This window comes from Camellia sinensis, chromosome 14, assembly GCF_055761805.1.
Source record: "Camellia sinensis isolate YWXY chromosome 14, ASM5576180v1, whole genome shotgun sequence".
Classification (NCBI taxonomy): Eukaryota; Viridiplantae; Streptophyta; class Magnoliopsida; order Ericales; family Theaceae; genus Camellia; species Camellia sinensis.
In genome coordinates, this window is record NC_138974.1 from 137,477,934 (window position 1) to 137,495,919 (window position 17,986).

The 17,986-nt window shown below is 34.5% G+C and overlaps 2 protein-coding genes across 2 annotated transcripts; one reads left to right on the plus strand and one right to left on the minus strand.

Annotated features, from left to right (window-relative positions):
• Positions 1-2,805: 2,805 nt before the first annotated feature.
• Positions 2,806-6,021, plus strand: LOC114289423 (Pentatricopeptide repeat (PPR) superfamily protein). The gene is made up of 2 exons (XM_028233152.2): positions 2,806-5,598; positions 5,697-6,021. Exon 1 carries the CDS (start codon positions 3,618-3,620, stop codon positions 5,187-5,189), a length of 1,572 nt encoding a protein of 523 aa, XP_028088953.2. The 5' UTR covers positions 2,806-3,617; the 3' UTR covers positions 5,190-5,598; positions 5,697-6,021.
• A 530-nt stretch (positions 6,022-6,551) lies between these two features.
• LOC114289430 (ADP-ribosylation factor) lies at positions 6,552-9,830 on the minus strand. Its single transcript, XM_028233163.2, has 7 exons — positions 9,519-9,830; positions 8,280-8,435; positions 7,736-7,806; positions 7,312-7,431; positions 7,078-7,196; positions 6,843-6,924; positions 6,552-6,740 (listed from the first exon to the last, which is right to left on the minus strand). Exons 2-7 carry the CDS (start codon positions 8,425-8,427, stop codon positions 6,735-6,737), a joined length of 546 nt encoding a protein of 181 aa, XP_028088964.1. The 5' UTR covers positions 8,428-8,435; positions 9,519-9,830; the 3' UTR covers positions 6,552-6,734.
• Positions 9,831-17,986: the final 8,156 nt, after the last annotated feature.

A 17,986-nucleotide genomic window follows, 5' to 3' on the forward strand; every position in this document is an offset into this window, starting at 1 on the left:
CAAAATTGTTGTCTCTCCGTTTGGAGGGAAGACGATTTCCTTAGATTAGGGATACACAAAAATAATATAAACAATTTATATACTGACGAAGAACTCTCCTCCTCCTCTGATAACAGGAACCAGAGCAGAGGCCCATCCGCCCAATCTCTCCCTACCTCGAAGGACCCTCAAGAACAGGCAAAACCGCCTGGGCCAGAAGCCTCGGACGACACAATTACTTCTCTGGCAGAATAAGCTTCAGGGACTACGACCAAGACGCCGCCTACAATGTCATAGACGACATCAAATACTCGACAGTCCCTACCGAATTAATGAAGAATTTAGTAGGCTGCCAGAGAGATTTCCATGTATTTGTTAAGTTCCAACCAGATCTCACTATTAGAGGAGGAATTCCTTATATTTTATTAACAAATGGGGACAGTAGTTGGTTAGATGCAATGTCCCCATTAATGAGAGAATGGTTTGATGTTAATGTGACCACTGTTATGATTAATGAAAAATTTTATTAATATTATTTATGAAACCGCTCAAAGTTTTATTTACTCACTACATTTCCCTTATCATCCACTATTACATCTTGAGTCACATCACTATTTTTTACACTGATGATTACATTTCGTAAAACATTAGAAAATTCTGCTGCATCCATAACAACTGATCCTCTACGATCAACTTCCTCTTTGCGTTCACCAACCTCTGAAATCGACGGACCAGGATCAACATCACTAGATTCATCACCACCTCTGCGTACATCAATCTCTGACAAACTCAGACGACCTCTGCGTTCATGAATGACTGAACCACTTTCTCCAAAACCTCCTAACAACAAATCTCTTCGCCTCTCCGGTAAACCAACAGACTTAGTCCGTGTCAGAATCGGAATGGCCTTCGTTGGAGGACAAACTAATCCTGAGACCTGGATTGTTGATCCTGACCAGTCTGACTGTTTTCGGATGCTAAAGAAAATGAGATTCAAGCTCGTCGGTGGCAAGGACAAAGAGTACGTTCGTCACGGGATAGAAGTTGTAGACCGGTTCTTCCCAGTTGATGTTTGGACGGACTACAAAGATACGCTGTTGGGAAATGTTGGAAGCATTCAAAAGGGTGTCATATATTTAGTGGCTGCTACTGTTAGTGGAAAGGAATGCAAAATTACTTTAAGGAGTCAAATCTACTTTAAAACTGTTTAGAATTGTAATTTGATGTATTTTTATTTTTAATGTTCAGGTTAATGGAGATGGACGATATAAAAACTGGGGTTGTTCAAGTTTGGGATACCAAAACTGAAAATTGAGTTGAAGATTTCTAGTTGTCTGCAGGCTTATGTGTGACCAATAACAACCAATAACAAATTAATGGCAAAATAATTGCATTATTCAGTCTAAAATCACAATCAATCATAATATTCAGTCTAAAAACAGAATAATCACATTGAAGCTGAAGGGATATCACATAACTTACCAATGAGAGTCCACGGTTCCACCATCTACGCCGACCAGCTCTGACGAAGTCCGACAACAAAGCTTCTCCATTTCTTCCCTCATCTCTTCCCTCCTCTCCTCTCTTTCAAATCGCAACAAGTTTCTCAAATCAGTTGTTTTCTTTTCTTTTTTTAATCTTGGTGCTTTGTTTGAACAAACTTCTCCAACAAGCCTTATAGTTTATATATTTGTAAAAGTTTCATATTTTACACTTTGACCCATTAAAGTTTCTAAAATTTTGCTTTCATCTTGACCTAATTTAAAAAATACATATACATGAAATTTAAAATAGATTATTATATATGTTAACTAATTCAAAAAATAAAAATAAAAATTTTCAAATAGTTTAAAAAATTGGGGGCTACTCTATATAATTTTAAAATTATCTAAAAAAAATTTGAGGGTGCAAACTCCTATAATTTTAAATTATTTTAAAATTTCTAGTATAATATATGATATTTTTCAAATATTTAGGGGTGCGGCCGCCCCCCCTACCCCCCCTAGATCCATCCTTGAGTATATATGTATATATATATGAGTATTATCTATATATATAAACATCTACATAATTGTGGTAGCTAGCAGCGTAGCACTAGCCGTGTGTATTTCTTCTCTAGCTCTATTATTCAATATTTTAGAGATATATGTACTTTTTAATCAATTATCATTTAATATATCTCTCATATTCCTCAGTCACTCAACATAATGCTCCACATACTCATATTCTCTACCAATCATAATACTATGAAATACCACATGTTCATGTTTCGAGATTACTAAATAATTACCTTATTTGATACCATATGCAAGATGTCATTTGTGATGTACAAATGTCATAAATAAATTATTTTTTAAATCATAATTAAAATAAGGATAATTCCTGGTAGCTCGAATTATTGGCTCGAATTTTGGCTCGAATCTGTAAAACGACGTCGTTTTACATTTTTTTTTTTTTCCCTTTCTTTTTCTCCCTTTTCTTTCTTTCTTTTCTCTTTTCTTCTTCGTCTTCTTCGTTGAAACCAGGAACAGAGGGGAAGAGGAGAGAGGGAGCTCCCCCGCCTCCGCCCGCCGTCCTCGTCGCGAGGAGCTCGTCGCCTCCGCCCGCCGTCCCCGTCGCAGCACGCCGCAGCTCCGCGCAGCCCCACCTCCGGCCCCGACTCCTCCTCCAGCCATTTTTATGGCCCCCTTCCCTCCCTCCCCCTTCCTCCTCCTCCTCCTCCCTCCGACTCCGACTCCGACTCCGACGAATTCAAGCCAAATTCGAGCCTCGAATTCGAGCTACGAATCATCGCCGTTAAAATAAATACAATAAGTTACAACTAAACACTACTTGAGATTTAATTAAAGATCTCTTCGATCATAATTACAATAGGTCATAATCGACATCACAATGAATCATAACCAATGATTATAACCAAATATCACTTAAAGTATAACCAAACGCCTATTTGATTATAATCAAAATAAAAATTACAAAGATCATAACTAAGGCCTATTTTGAGAAATCACAATTTGAACCAAAAAAATCATTAAAAAAATGTCAACTCTTTTACATTTATTCGTATAAACTCAAAAAAATCATTAAGTCAATTTTTCAAGTTTGAATTAGTAAAAAACAATTTTGTTAAAATCTCAATAGCAATAATTACTCAGGTAAAAAGTTGAGCCACTTCCGAAAATCAATAGCAAAAAGTATTTTGGCCTTGTTTTTTTGAGATGAAAGACTACTATAAAGAAAGATGAGGCCAAAGTGAAAATTTTTAATTTTTTTACATACTAAAATGGGAAAATTAATTTGTGATATTTATACTAATAATAAAAATAATCAAGTAATATTGGAATATTACAGTAAAACAAATAAGAATTGGAGAATTACATGTACCGTTTATTTAGGCGAGAGATGAAGAAAACGACGCCGTGTGCAGGGTGATGGCAAAACCCTAACCTAATCGGGCTCCATCCATCGTTGATTCGTTGCGCTGCATTTGAATTTCCGTCTTTGAAAATCAACTTCTAGGTTTTGTTGATCAGTCATCGATCGCTACTGGGTTGCAATTATCTTTTCAGAATCCGTATATTTCCAACCTGAATAGATCGCCAATTCAAAAGGAAGAAAGAAAGCAAGCAAAATCAACAATGGCTGTTCTTAACCCCCTTTCTCTTCGATCTTCAACAAGGTACGTTCCTTCAACCTTCCTCTGTTTCTATCTGCAGAACCCTATTTCATCTTACTCTCGACCCTTCTGTTCTGGAAACAACTCTGCTCTAGACCACGACGTCGAAACTGTATTCCGCATAATCAGTAACTCTTCGTCTTCAAACAACTTGAAACAGTCGTTGAAATCAAGCGGAGTGTTTCTTTCCAACGATTTGATCGATAAGGTTCTGAAAAGGGTTAGATTTAGCCATGGGAACGCATTACAGGCTTTGGAGCTGTTCAATTTCACCGCTGGACGAAGAGGCTTTTATCACTCTTCTTTCTCATTGGATACAATGCTCTATATCTTAGGCCGAAGTAGGAAATTTGATCAAATTTGGGATGTTTTGATTGAAATAAAGAGAAAAGACCAATCTTTGATATCTCCACGAACTGTTCAGGTAGTCTTAGCTAGAATTGCTAAGCTTTGTTCGGTTAGGCAGACCGTGGAATCATTTAAAAGGTTCCGAAAGCTTGTTCCCCAATTCGATACCAATTGTTTTAATGGCTTGTTGAGAACTTTGTGTCAAGAGAAGAGCATGACTGATGCAAGAAATGTGTATCATAGTTTGAAACATTTGTTTCCGCCAAATTTGCAGACTTTTAACATACTTTTGTCTGGTTGGAAGTCATCGGAGGAAGCTGTGGGGTTCTTTGAAGAGATGAGGGAAATGGGTGTCAAACCTGATCTTGTGTCTTACAATTGTTTGATTGACGTGCATTGTAAAGGTAGAGAAATTGACAAAGCTTATAAGGTAATTGACAAGATGAGAGAAGAGGATATATTGCCTGATGTGATATCATACACTAGTATAATTGGGGGTTTGGGGTTGGTTGGTCAACCTGATAAAGCTAGAGACGTTTTGAAGGAGATGAGGGAGTATGGATGTTATCCCGATGCAGCAGCATATAACGCTACAATTAGGAACTTCTGCATTGCAAAGAGGCTTGGTGAGGCATACGATTTGGTGGATGAGATGGTGCGAAAAGGTTTGAGTCCAAATGCAACTACTTACAATTTGTTCTTTAGATGTTTTTATTGGTCAAATGATTTGAAAAGCTCATGGAGTTTGTATCAGAGGATGAAGAAAACTGGGTGCCTACCAAACACACAATCTTGTATGTTTCTAATCAGGTTGTTCAAGAGGCAGGAGAAGGTTGAGATGGCCCTTGCTCTCTGGAATGACATGGTGGAAAAGGGCTTTGGGTCCTATATTTTGGTATCCGATGTGTTGTTTGATTTGCTTTGTGATATGGGGAAGTTAGTGGAAGCAGAGAAGTGCTTCTTGCAGATGGTGGAGAAGGGGTACAAACCGAGCAATGTTTCATATAGGAGGATCAAGGTACTCATGGAATTGGCTAACAAGCAGGAAGCACTTCAGAATTTATCAGATAAAATGGCTGCTTTCGGTTCATCAATCCAAGTTCCAAAAAGTGAAGATGGTTCAACAGAAATGTCAAGTTCAGACTTCAATGCTAGAAGGCTGTTGTCCGTCAAATATATGGGATAAGAATTGGGCATCTGGGAACTCAATTATCTTTTCCTATTCTATTTGTTCAAGTTGAGGCGGAGAAAATTCACTCTCTCTTATGATGCCTATCTTCGAGTTTCTCTTGCAAATGCTTTGCTACAAAATTTCTTGGAAGAAGATACTTATTGTTGGGTACAGTGGCCCTCTTTTTGATTGAATTAACCGGGAGTGGCTGGGATTGGCCACAGAAAGAGAAGGATTGAGGTGAGAGAAGATGTCCGATCAAAAAAAAAAAAAAGAGGAAAGAGAAGCAGTTTGATCTGTCAAAATTTATAAAGGAACTTGAGTGTTACGCTCCAGGGATACATATAAATTGGTCTGGCTGAGTGAGCTTTCACTTCTGAAACAAGTAGAGAATACATCTTCGATACAGATTCTCGTCTAAAAGGTGCGGGCTCCTTACTCTATGCAGGCATGCGCACACACATGTATACAAATGGGCTTATGCAGAAATATTAATAGCCACAAATGTTTCTTGATTTGCAGAAACATGTTATCCTGAGCGAGGAATAGGTGCTCACTCTACATGTTCTGGTTGTCGAAGCAAAGCTTTCCAAAGCGAAAGGCTAGCTTCAATTGCAGAAATAATATAAGCCCAACAAGGAATCTGATGTGTATATCAGCAGACTCAATTGCATGAACTTTGGTTCCTGTAGCAGCTTCTGCGTTGTTATAATTATTTGAAATGATTGCTATCTTTGTGCTGGATTTGTATTTCCATTATGAAGCAAATTAAGCTTTTGGATGTTCATTAATACTCAGTTGATAATCTTTTGTCATATATATGAGAGAAATCCAAATAATTCATCAATTTATCATCACTACAAAAATTTTGAAGTATATATGGGCTACACAGATCCCCCTCCCAGAAACTTGACCATCTGCGGATAAATGGGTAAACACAAACACAATAATAGTCTGCCATACTTCTAAATTCGGGTTACATTTAAATTTATGAATTTGACATTTAATTTAGCAAGTCCTTTATATTGCCAAAAAATAAATAATAATAAAATTAACAAGTATAAACTTCAATTCCATATCATGTTTTAGATTTAAATTGTAAGAATGAATTAGATAGCTCTATATTAATGGATTTTAAAAATAGCATGCAAAAATTGTTAATTTAATTCCTTCCATTTAAGATTGTACTTGCATATTGATATTGATAAAATATATATCATACCAACCAATAATGAATACAATTCAACAAAATATCTGTCCTACCTCTATTCAATCATCAATTTTAAATTTATTAAATCATATTAATACCTAACTTTTTCTATAATTCTATAAAATCTAACCTCAAATCCAAACAATCTCAAATAAACAAGATATAGATGAGGATGAATAAAAATTTATGAATTATTTTGAAACTACATGAAACAAATGGCAATATCTGCAACAGAAACAATCCCAAATTTCAAGGTAGGTATCAAATTAAAAAGTTGAAAATCCAAACACCAAAGAAATGTTAAACTCTATCCGGGCACTAGTTGGAATCCAAACTCAGCATCCGGCTGTCTATGCCTGCAAATACGATTATACAAATAGTATAAGGGGAAGATGATAGGAGAAAATTGCAGAACTCATATCTGCAAACAATAGTGTGAATCAGTTGTATGAGTTCACCTTATTTGCAATGTTGTTTGAAAGCCAGTCCAGTCCTTCATACAGCCCTTCGCCAGAAGTGGCACAAGTGCTCTGGATGTACCTGCAGCATCCAATGCATAATGAGATTCTGACTGAATTTAGCTACGTCCACCATCTATGACCATGTGCATGCATTTGCACAAGCTGTGTGTGTTTTTGTGTGTGTGTGTGTGTGTGTGTAAGAGAGAGAGAGAGAGAGAACAATTTATTTTACCAGTGGCGTTGGCGGAGGGAGTGAAGGCCAAGCTTATCAGTTATCTCAGCAGCATTCATTGCATTTGGAAGATCTTGCTTGTTTGCAAATACCAGCAGCACAGCATCCCTCAATTCATCCTGCAACGGCCAATGAATTCTAATTACCAAATGACAGAGAGCATGCATTCCTAAATGTGAGACAATCTCACAGGACAATACCATTGTTCCAACTGATGAAATTATAATTTCTTACCTCATTCAACATTCTGTGCAGCTCATCCCTCGCTTCAACCACACGATCTCGGTCGTTACTATCAACCACAAAGATAAGTCCTTGCGTATTTTGGAAGTAATGTCTCCACAAAGGTCGGATCTGGAGAAACAAAAATCCTAGATGGTCATCTATGCAGTTGATTGGACAACATGCATTGCTATTAACTTCAGATTGAATTCCATATACAAGATGCTTAATCGTGAAATAATGCGAGTCAGAGTAGTGGTTTCACCTTCATTCAAAGCGTATGAATCTATAGCAAGTACAACAAAAAGATGAGCAGAAAGGAACAAAAATTTTACTAGAATATCATTTAGGGAACTGAAGGCAATGCACTATGCCATTTATTGTCATCTAGGTTGCAACAATGACAGTGTTTCACAATCAGCACTAGCCTACATACCTTGTCCTGGCCACCAACATCCCAAACAGTAAAGCTAATGTTCTTATACTCCACAGTCTCCACATTAAATCCTGACCAAATAACAAATCAGTCCCAATGCAAAGAAGAATTAGTCCACTGCAAAAAACTTTTATAAAGTAAGAAGGATGCCACTTGAATGAAAAGACTGACATAAAACATCTCACTTAACAATACAATTGGCTATGGCAACCTTTGACGATACCATAATCAACGAACTGCAAATGATGCATCTTCTCCAAAATGAATGTTTTAAATTTTAGACCAAAACATTCAGTTGAAAAAAGAAACTGTTCCATCCAATGTTATTTTCCAAACAATTAAGAGTCCAAAGCTTGTGTTACTACAATCTAAAGAGTATGAAACATAAAAGAGGAAAACAATAATGCTACTTAAGATCTTCAGTAATACCAAGAGTCAATGTGTTCAAAATCAACTTCTAGATAAGAAAACTCGCATCAGGATTTTGTGGTGCTACATACAACAAACAAATAGCAAGAAATAAATTAAACTTCCTTAAACTTACCAATAGTAGGAATTGTAGTGACTATCTCTCCCAGCTTAAGCTTGTAAAGAATGGTCGTCTTACCAGCTGCATCAAGACCCACCATCAATATGCGCATCTCTTTCTTCGCAAACAGCCGACTGAAAAGCTTGGTGAAAGACAGCCCCATCTTTGTGTCTGTAAAACTCCAACAAAACAAAATCAAACCATAATTCACTATGAACCTAAGTATTTACATGAATTGCCATACTCATAAGTTTCAACCGGAAAATGCAAGCAGTATTCTTGCAATGCAAGCTTAAATTGTTTCTTTTAGAGGGTGGACAGAGAGTCATATAAAACCCACCAAAACTCTTCAGCACTTTAAGATGATAGCTTAATTGAATTAGATACAGCCAAAAGATTTACCTCCACAACAAACTTGCGATAACAGGACACACTAGAACAAATAAAGCAAAAATTATTTATATTAAACAAAAAGCAAAACAATAAAAAGGAATTTCCCTAATAGTAAAAAAAACAAAAAAAAAATTAAAAAAAAAAGAGTTAATGTTGTGTTTGGTTCATGAATTTGGATAAGAATTTAGAAAGGAAAATAGAAAAGATAGGTGAAAGTAAATGAAAAAAAAGTAGAGATTTGGTTCCCACACATTTTCCTTTCCCTTCCCAAATCCATAAATCCATAATCCATGAACCAAACACACAGCATAAAAGGAAAGAAAAGATCTATAAACCCCGTATGATCTAAAAACCATCCCCATTAATCAGATCTATGTTTCAAATAATATTTACCGAATTAAAAAGAAAAATCATCATTAGAGTACAAAGTCTTTAACGAATTCACATAGCAAGAGGTCAAATGTTGGAACAAACAAGGAATGAGATCCCAACAGACTAAGATGAAACAAGATCCAGATCTGCATACGTAATTATGAATCAATCCGATCTAGTGAATGTAAAGATGAAGAGAAGCAGAACAAAGGAGAATTCAGTCTCGAAGAATCAAAAGATTTGTCAAACTTGAACATGAAACGAATAACGAATTTATTGTAAACAAAATGGAGCATCGATCAATCCTTCAAACATTGGCATTCACCGGCACACAGATCTAACATGAGGTACACAAAATTCACCAATTAATCGACGTCAAAACACAGATCCAAATGTATCTAGGGTTTTTCGAATTCTAACAACACGGATGCAAAAGAAAATGCATGCATAGATACATATACACACACACACAAACAGAGGGGAATTTACCTGAGGAAGGAAGCGAATTGGGGTGTGGGGATAAGAGAAAAGCAGATCTATGTAACTTGTTCTGGGTCTCTCTCAAGCTTTGTCTCAAACTCTCTCTCTCTCTCTCCCCCTCCCCCTCCCTCCTTCCACAGAATGGCAATGGGTCTGTCCTCCACTCCAGACCTCAACTCAACAAACAACAGCGGGGGAGGAAAATAAGGGACCGACTACTTTCTATATTTATATGGATACTTCTCGATCTACACGCTTATTCACTCGCCCACCCTCCCTCCCTCCCTCTTTCTTCTTAACAAACGGACGCTCCCTCGCAACAAAATTTTAATTTTTTTTTTTAAATTCAATATAAATAATTTCAATTTTCTGATTTTTGAAAATTAAATTTTTTATTTTTCATATTTTTTTATTTTTAATAATTTCTTTGCATATTTTTTTTTAAATTTACTTTTTAAATACAATTAAAAAATATTAAAAAAATTACTAAATACCAAAAATATAAAAATTCAATATATTTTCATATTCTTGTATATTTATTATTATTTTACAAATATTTTACTTTTTAAGTATATCTAGATACATTTAAAAAGTAAAAAAATTATTAAAAATATTAAAAATATTTACTAAAAACAAAAAAAAAATACAAAAAATTAAATTCCAAAAATTAGAACTAAATAAGGTGAATATTACTCCTATTTTATCAAAGTAATTTTCAATTGAGAGATTTTTTTTTTAGAGAGGGAGAGAGAGATTTGGCAATAATATTTAATATTTACAAAAAGTAGGGAATTATTATTATTATTATTATTATTATTATTATTATTATTATTATTATAAATATATTGCACTTACCAAACAACAATGATAGAGATCCCTTTTTGGAAGACCTCAACAACCTTCAAAGTAATCTACACCACTCATGATGTGGGCCCCACACATTATAAGCGGTGTGGATCATTTTGGGAGTCGTGGAGTCTTCCAAAAATGAAATCTCACTCATTTTCCCTTACCAAAATAGTTTCTATGTCTCTTTCTTGTATATCTTTCTTCATTTTTCCTCTTTCTTCTCTCTTCTTTCTCTATCTTTCTCTTAACCACTGACCACAGCTTTTGCCCAAAACTATTGCCGCAAACTCCTCTCATCCCACCCCTCACCCCAAACCATTACTATGTTGGAATTTATGATTTTATAGGTTTATTATGGGCCAACTTTGAGTCCAAATTTGAGTGGGTCCCAAACGTCTTTTGGGGTGGGTCCAAAGAGGTGACGTGTTCTTTACTACATGGCACGTCACACGATGCAAACGGTTCGTCAAAATCATTTATGAGTGAATGGGAAGTTGACGTCATTTTTGGGTTCATGAAATGGATAATTAAATAACAAAATGTGGGTTTCCTTATAAGGCTTATCCTACATTGAAACTTTAAGAGGGCTTGTGCATATATATAAACTCTAGGTGGCAACACTTAGGTTGGGCCCCAAGGGGCACCCCAAGTTTGTAGAAATGAGAAGTTATGGACAAAGTGACCTTTAGCTCAAACCACCACACGCGCCGCCGCTGCCGTTCGTCTGATCGACCGGCTGTGCCGGACGCGGGTGTGGGTCAAATCAGTTCTAATATTAATTTTTTAGACAAAATTTACTTGAATTTTTATCAAAAATTCTTCCCGAAAAATTAATTTTCCTAAATGAAATTAATTCAAATTTTGCGCCAAATTTGAATTCAATTTTCTGTCCAAAACAGTGCCCTTTGGGTCCAGGTTCAAACAGTCCAGCGGACAGATTCAAAAAGTGCATCAAACAAGTTCAATTTCAAACCATACATGTTTAGTTTGAACCATACCTATTTATTTAAAAAAATAGATTTGTTTATTCAATTTCATACATATTCGGACAGATTTGAATAGTCACCAATCTGCCTATAAGAGCAGACCTTTTCTAGCATTTCTAACATCCAAAAAATTTATCTTGCTTCCCGTTTTTGCTCTTTTGTATTATCTATTCTTCATAATATTTTTAAGAGAAATATTTGAAAGTATAGAACACAGGTTTTGTGCGCCGTACAGATTTTTTGGAGTGCTACTACAATCTGTGAAAGATCATTGTATCTTGGGAAATAGACGTTATTTAATCTGTAAGCACCGAAACGAGGACGAATCTACCTTAAGGGCAGAGTATCACACACTCGACTTGATCTATTTTTGTACTTATTCATTTCAGTAAAATCAATTCTATAAGTAATTTATATTTGTTTGTTAGATTTGTTTCAAGTTATTTATTTTACACAGAAGATTGTTCCAACAATCTTAAGATAGATTCGAATTATTCTGTTTAAATAGAATTTTTCATTTGTTTCCTTTCTTCTTTTCTTCTTCTTACAGAAATTATTTTCTTTGATTTTACAAAATAATGTTATGGTTGGAAAAATAAATAGTAGTAATATATTGTTTATTTTCTTTGACAACTAGTAGTAATATATTGGTAGTTATTAACAACTCATAATATTTATTTGTGAAATTGGTCAGAAATTAATTTTGATTTTCAAAAATAATTTCTGAGTTTTCATTAATTAAAATTTTGTTTTCAGTATTTTAATTTTTGAAGTGTTACAGAAATATTTTTCTGTGTGGAATTAATTTGTTTAAATAAACTTTTATTTTATTTTCAAATTAATTAGAAATAAAAGTTACAATTCTTATTTCTTTTCTTTTTACAGAATTTAATTCTGTGATTTTGGTTTAATTTTCTGTGTAGTATAAAATGTTATTATAATTTTGTTTTATAATTTAGAATTCATGGCTACTAAATCTAATGCTCAAACTAGTACTGGTATAGTGGTTGCAATTGCTCCAACCCCCTCTCCTGTTATGACTGTGCCGGTCAATCACAGTGGAAAGCCAAAAAAATTCTTAGGAACTGATTTTAAGAGATGGCAACAGAAAATACTGTTCTATCTTACTACTTTCAATCTGGCACATTTCCTCCGTGAAAATGCTCCTACTCTAAAAGAGGATGAAACCGACCGGCAAGTGATTACTGTTGTCGATGCCTAGAAACATACTGATTTCCTTTGTCGGAACTACATCTTGAACGAACTTGACAACACATTATACAACATCTACAGTCCTATCAAGATGGCAAAAGAACTTTGGAAGTCTTTGGAGAAAAAATACAAGACAGAAGATCCTGGCTCGAAGAAATTCATAGTAGGCAAATTTCTGGACTTTGTGATGGTTGATTCTAAGACTATGATCAGCCAAGTTCAAGATCTCCAACTCATTCTGCATGACATTCATGCAGAAGGCATGTCTCTTAGTAAATCCTTCCAAGTTGTTGTCTTAATTAAAAAATTACCACAAGGCTGGAAGGAATTCAAGAACTGCCGCAAATACAAGCGCAAATAAATGACTTTAGAGGAATTGATTGTGCGTTTGAGGATTGAGGAGGACAACCACAATTCTGAGAAGCGGGCTGGTAAGCATCCCATGGAGTCTAAGGCAAATGTGATGGAACATGCTCCAAAAGCAAATAAACGAAATTTTTCTGGAGAAAGTTTCGCACAAGGCTCTAAAGGAGAGGAAACTAAAAAGTACAAGTTCAATGGTAGATGTTACATCTATGACAAAGAGGGACATCGGGTCAAAGATTGTCACAGCAAATGCAAAGGCAAAGGAAGATCAAGCAAGAAGCCTACCCAAGCCAATATGACCAAAGTAGAAAAAATTTCCAATGGTGTTAAGGACATAAATATTTCTGCAGTTGTTTTCGAGGTAAACCTTGTCGGAAACCCTAAAGAATGGTGGGTGGACACTAGTGCTACTCGCTACATTTATGCCGACAAAAAGATGTTCACATCTTATTTTGTAATGGACAACAGTGAACAACTTTTTATGGGCAACTCCTTGACTTCTAAAGTTGAAGGATAAGGAAAGATTATTCTGAAAATGACATCTGGAAAGGAACTCACTTTCAACAATGTAATACATGTACCGGACATTAGCAAGAATCTAGTCTCCGGATTTCTATTGAGTAAAAATGGGTTTAAGTTAATTTTTGAAAGTGGCAAATTTGTACTTACCAAAAACGGGATGTATGTAGGGAAATGTTACATGTCTGATGATCTTTTCAAACTAAATGTGACACCCGAATGTCTTAAATTACAATAAATAGAACTTAAAAATAATATATATATATATATATATATACAATGACAATAATGGTAACTAAATAAATAATAATAAGTAAAGGCATAATTTAGGAAATTGGGAATTTTATGGTTAAAAGAAAAAAAAATAAAAATAAAAATAAAAATAAATACGTTGTGAAAAAAACTACACCTTAAATATTTTAGTAAGTGGTAAGTGAAGTTGGGTCGTAAAGTTTTTAGACATGAACCTAACTTATAGTCATATATAATTTTAGGTGTCATCATGAATTACCAAGGAAGATAATAATGTTTAAAATTAGTAAAGTGGTCAAAATAGTCCTAAGTTTTAAGAGTAGTCAATGGTCAAAGAGATAAAAACAAATTAATAAATAAATAAGATAAGGGTGGTGGACTGGAGTGATCAACTGAAGTGATCAGCAAGATTTGATCTCCACGCTTCAAAATACGGAACCTTCCATATACTTGTCACCCACGATTTTCATCCTATAAATAGGGAAGAAGGATAGGTTTAAGGCAACGAAAATAGAGAGTAGAAAAGAGAAAGGGGCGGGTGCAGATCGTGAGTAGTGGAAAGAAGGAATAAAGAAATTAATTTAAGGTGAGTTATATTATACTTTGGGTTACCAAAATGTATTTTACTAATGTTTTGACTTACCAAAATTTATTTTATACTAGTTATGTTTTATTAGTATATTAATAAAAGTTATGTTTTATAAAGGTTTCAGTTACGTGGATTATTTTCTGAACCCTATTTGCTTAAAAGGAAACCCATGGATATGTTTGTTTATATTTTAAAGAATATCTGATTATGACCTTATAAGCAATTATGTTTTGTAAGTACCACCACGGGAGTTCCACGTCTTGAGGGACTTAAAATAACCATTGACTAGTGTTTGACCACTTTGTGGTCCAGTGTTGTCATGGATCCATTGACCTCTATAGTGATTGTTACTTTAGTGATGTACCGTGGTTATAATGATTATTTCAGTTTCTGTCACTTAATTAATTTGTGTATTCAATTCAACTCAATTTATGTTAATGTTTTAGCTTAAATAAATATCCATGGCCATTTTGTGCCCCTACACTCATAGTATGATATTTCTCACTCTGCTATGTGCTTATAATTGTTACCCCTTTCAGGTGACGAGGTTTAGTGGGATCAAGATGGAAAATGAATCGCTATGTTATTTGTTTTCTATCTTTTATTATTAGACTCTTGTAATACAATGAAGTTCAAGTAACTATGTTTTACTTCTTTTTAAATAAACAGTTGGTACCCAGTTATTTATTTTAATTTATTTAATTTATCCGCTTGCGCTGTGACTACAGAATTATCCGAATTATTTTGTTTTTATCTTGTTACGACGCCGAGCCTTTGGATACTGGGTTTGGGTCGTGACACTAAATGTAATGATTATTGTACCCTCTATTATTAATAAAAATACATCTTCTTCTTACTTGCATTAGTTTTCAAATTTGTGGCATGGTAGACTAGAACATGTTAAGTATGGATCTTTGCGTAGATTAATTAATATGGAATGTTTACCTACATTTGACATTGATTTAAATCATAAATGTGAAATTTACGTTGAGGCAAAATTAACTAAAACTTATTTTCATTCAATTGAACGAAGTACGGAGCCACTTAAATTAATTCATAGTGTCATTTGTGATTTTAAATCAATTCAAACTAGATGTGAGAAAAAATATTTTATCACTTTCATAGATGACTATACTAGATATAGTTATGTTTATTTAATTCGAACCAAGGATGAAACTTTGGAAATGATGAAATTTTAGAAACTTTCATTCAGTCTAAGAATGAAGTTGGAAATCAACTTAGTAAGAAATTTAAAAAACTAAGAAGTGATAAAGGTGGTGAATATGAATCACCTTTTGGTGAGTTTTGTAAAGAACATGGAATAATTCATCAAACCACTGCACCTTACTCATGTCAGCAAAATGGAATTGTTGAAAGGAAAAATAGGACTTTAAAAGAAATGATGAATGACATGTTAATAAGTTTTGGATTACCTCAGAACTTGTGAGGGGAAGCAATACTTTCTGCTAATTATATTCTAAATAAAGTACACCCGAAAGAAACTGAATAACACACCTTATGAATTGTGGCATAGGAGAGTATCATCCTACAAATACTTAAAAGTGTGGGGGTGTTTGGCTAAAGTTGTTATTCCTAGTCCTAAAAAGACTAAGATAGGTCCTAAAAATATTGATTGCATTTTCATTGGTTATGCCAAGAATAGTAGTGCATATCGGTTTTTGATTCATAAGTCAGAATATTCCGAAATACATGTAAATACTATTATTAAATCTCGGAATGCATCATTCTTTGAAAATATATTTCCAAATAAGACTGGATAAGAAACTAGTGTTAATAAAAGATCTTATGATAGTATTACTAGTCATGATCAAGAAAAAGATCAAGAACAAAAGCAAGAGATAGATCAAACTGAGGAAGATGAACCTAGGCGTAGTAAACGTGTTAGAACCTCAAAATCTTTTGGTCCAGATTTTCTAACATTTTTGTTAGAAAATGAGCCTATAACTTTCAAAGAAGCTATGTCCAGTCCTGAACCTCCTTTATGGAAAGAGGCTGTCAATAGTGAAGTTAAATCCATGTTGCAAAATCACACTTAGGAATTGATGGATTTGCCACCAGGTTGTAAAGCTCTTGGGTACAAGTGGATTTTTAAGGGAAAAATAAAAGCGGATGGATCAATTGACAAATACAAGGCAAGACTTGTTGTTAGAAGATATAGACAAAAAGAATGTCTTGATTACTTTGACACATACTCACCAGTTACTAGAATAAACATCCATTAGAATGGTAATTGTCATTGCATCTTTGTACAATCTAAAAAGTCATCAAATGGATGTGAAAATCGTTTTCTTAGATGGTGAGTTAGATGAAAAAATTTACATGGAACAACTAGAAGGATTTTCTGTTCTAGGAAAAGAAAAGAAAGTGTAAATTGGTTAAATCATTATATGGTTTAAACAAGTGCCAAAACAATGGCATGAAAAATTTGACAAAGCAATGATGTCAAATGGATTCAAAATTAATGAATGTGACAAATGTGTTTACATTAAAAACACAGACAAAAGTTATATTATAGTATGTCTTTATATGGATGATATGCTCATCGTAGGTAGTAATAATGACATAATTAAAACTACCAAGAAGATGTAAAATAAACATTTTGACATGAAAGACTTAGGGATTGCTGATATAATACTTGGTATGAAACTTATAGTGATCTCGGTTTTGACCGGACTCTGGTTGCATCCCGGATTCAGGTTTAATGATTTCATATTGTTGTTTACCTCTTGATTCCCTTGTATCTCCTTGAATTGGGCTTTTAAGTTGTTGTGGTTGTGTTTGGACAGGTTGGTCGGTTGTTTTTCAAATCTTTTGTTGCCCAGATTTTTGATCCTCCGCTCAAGCAGCACTTCCTACGCTCGAGCAGGCTTTGCAAACTCTCAGCACTTTTTCAGGTCTGTAAAAATACTGGGAGAGTGTATTCTACGCTCGAGCAGCGTTTCTTACGCTCGAACAGCCATTATTGCGCTCGAGTGATGTCCTTCTATCTGCAAAACTACTGGATGTGTGTTTTCTACGCTCGAGCGTCACTTCTTGCGCTCGAGTGGAATAACTTATTGTGTCTGACGCTTGAGCGTCAATTCTTGCGCTCGAGTGGACTGTGCGTATATCAGATCGCAACAACACTTTTTTACATCACTTTTTCATATCTTTTTCTCTCAAAACCCTAGATCTAGAGCCTCTCTCTCTAAAACTTACCTTCTTTTTATATTTTCACCTAGATCTAGTGATTTCTCTACTCGTGTGCCTTTGTTAAAAAGATAAAGCATCTCAAGGGCTACGTTTTGTTCTGGATAGAACTTGATTTCGGCGTCTTTGGAGTTCCTCCATTGCTTCCTTTGGTCTTCTAAACTTAAGGTAGGGATTTTCTATGCTTCTATGTGACTTTTAACTTAGGTATTTGTTTTGTATAAACATCATTGTGATTTTGGGAGGATTGGCACAAACCTAGGGTTTTGGTGTAAATTCAAAAGAGAGGTTTTCAAATGGGAGTATTGAAAATGGTTATGGAAATGGTTATGTGGTTATATGGTAACCAAATAATTGATTTTGATACTTGGGTTAAATAGTTTGGAAAAATGGAAAGTTTGTCCTAAAATGTTTTAAATATTTATTTTGTATAAATAAATGAAATTGGTATTGTAAATGTGAAATTGGATGAATGTTGATATAAATAGTGGAAT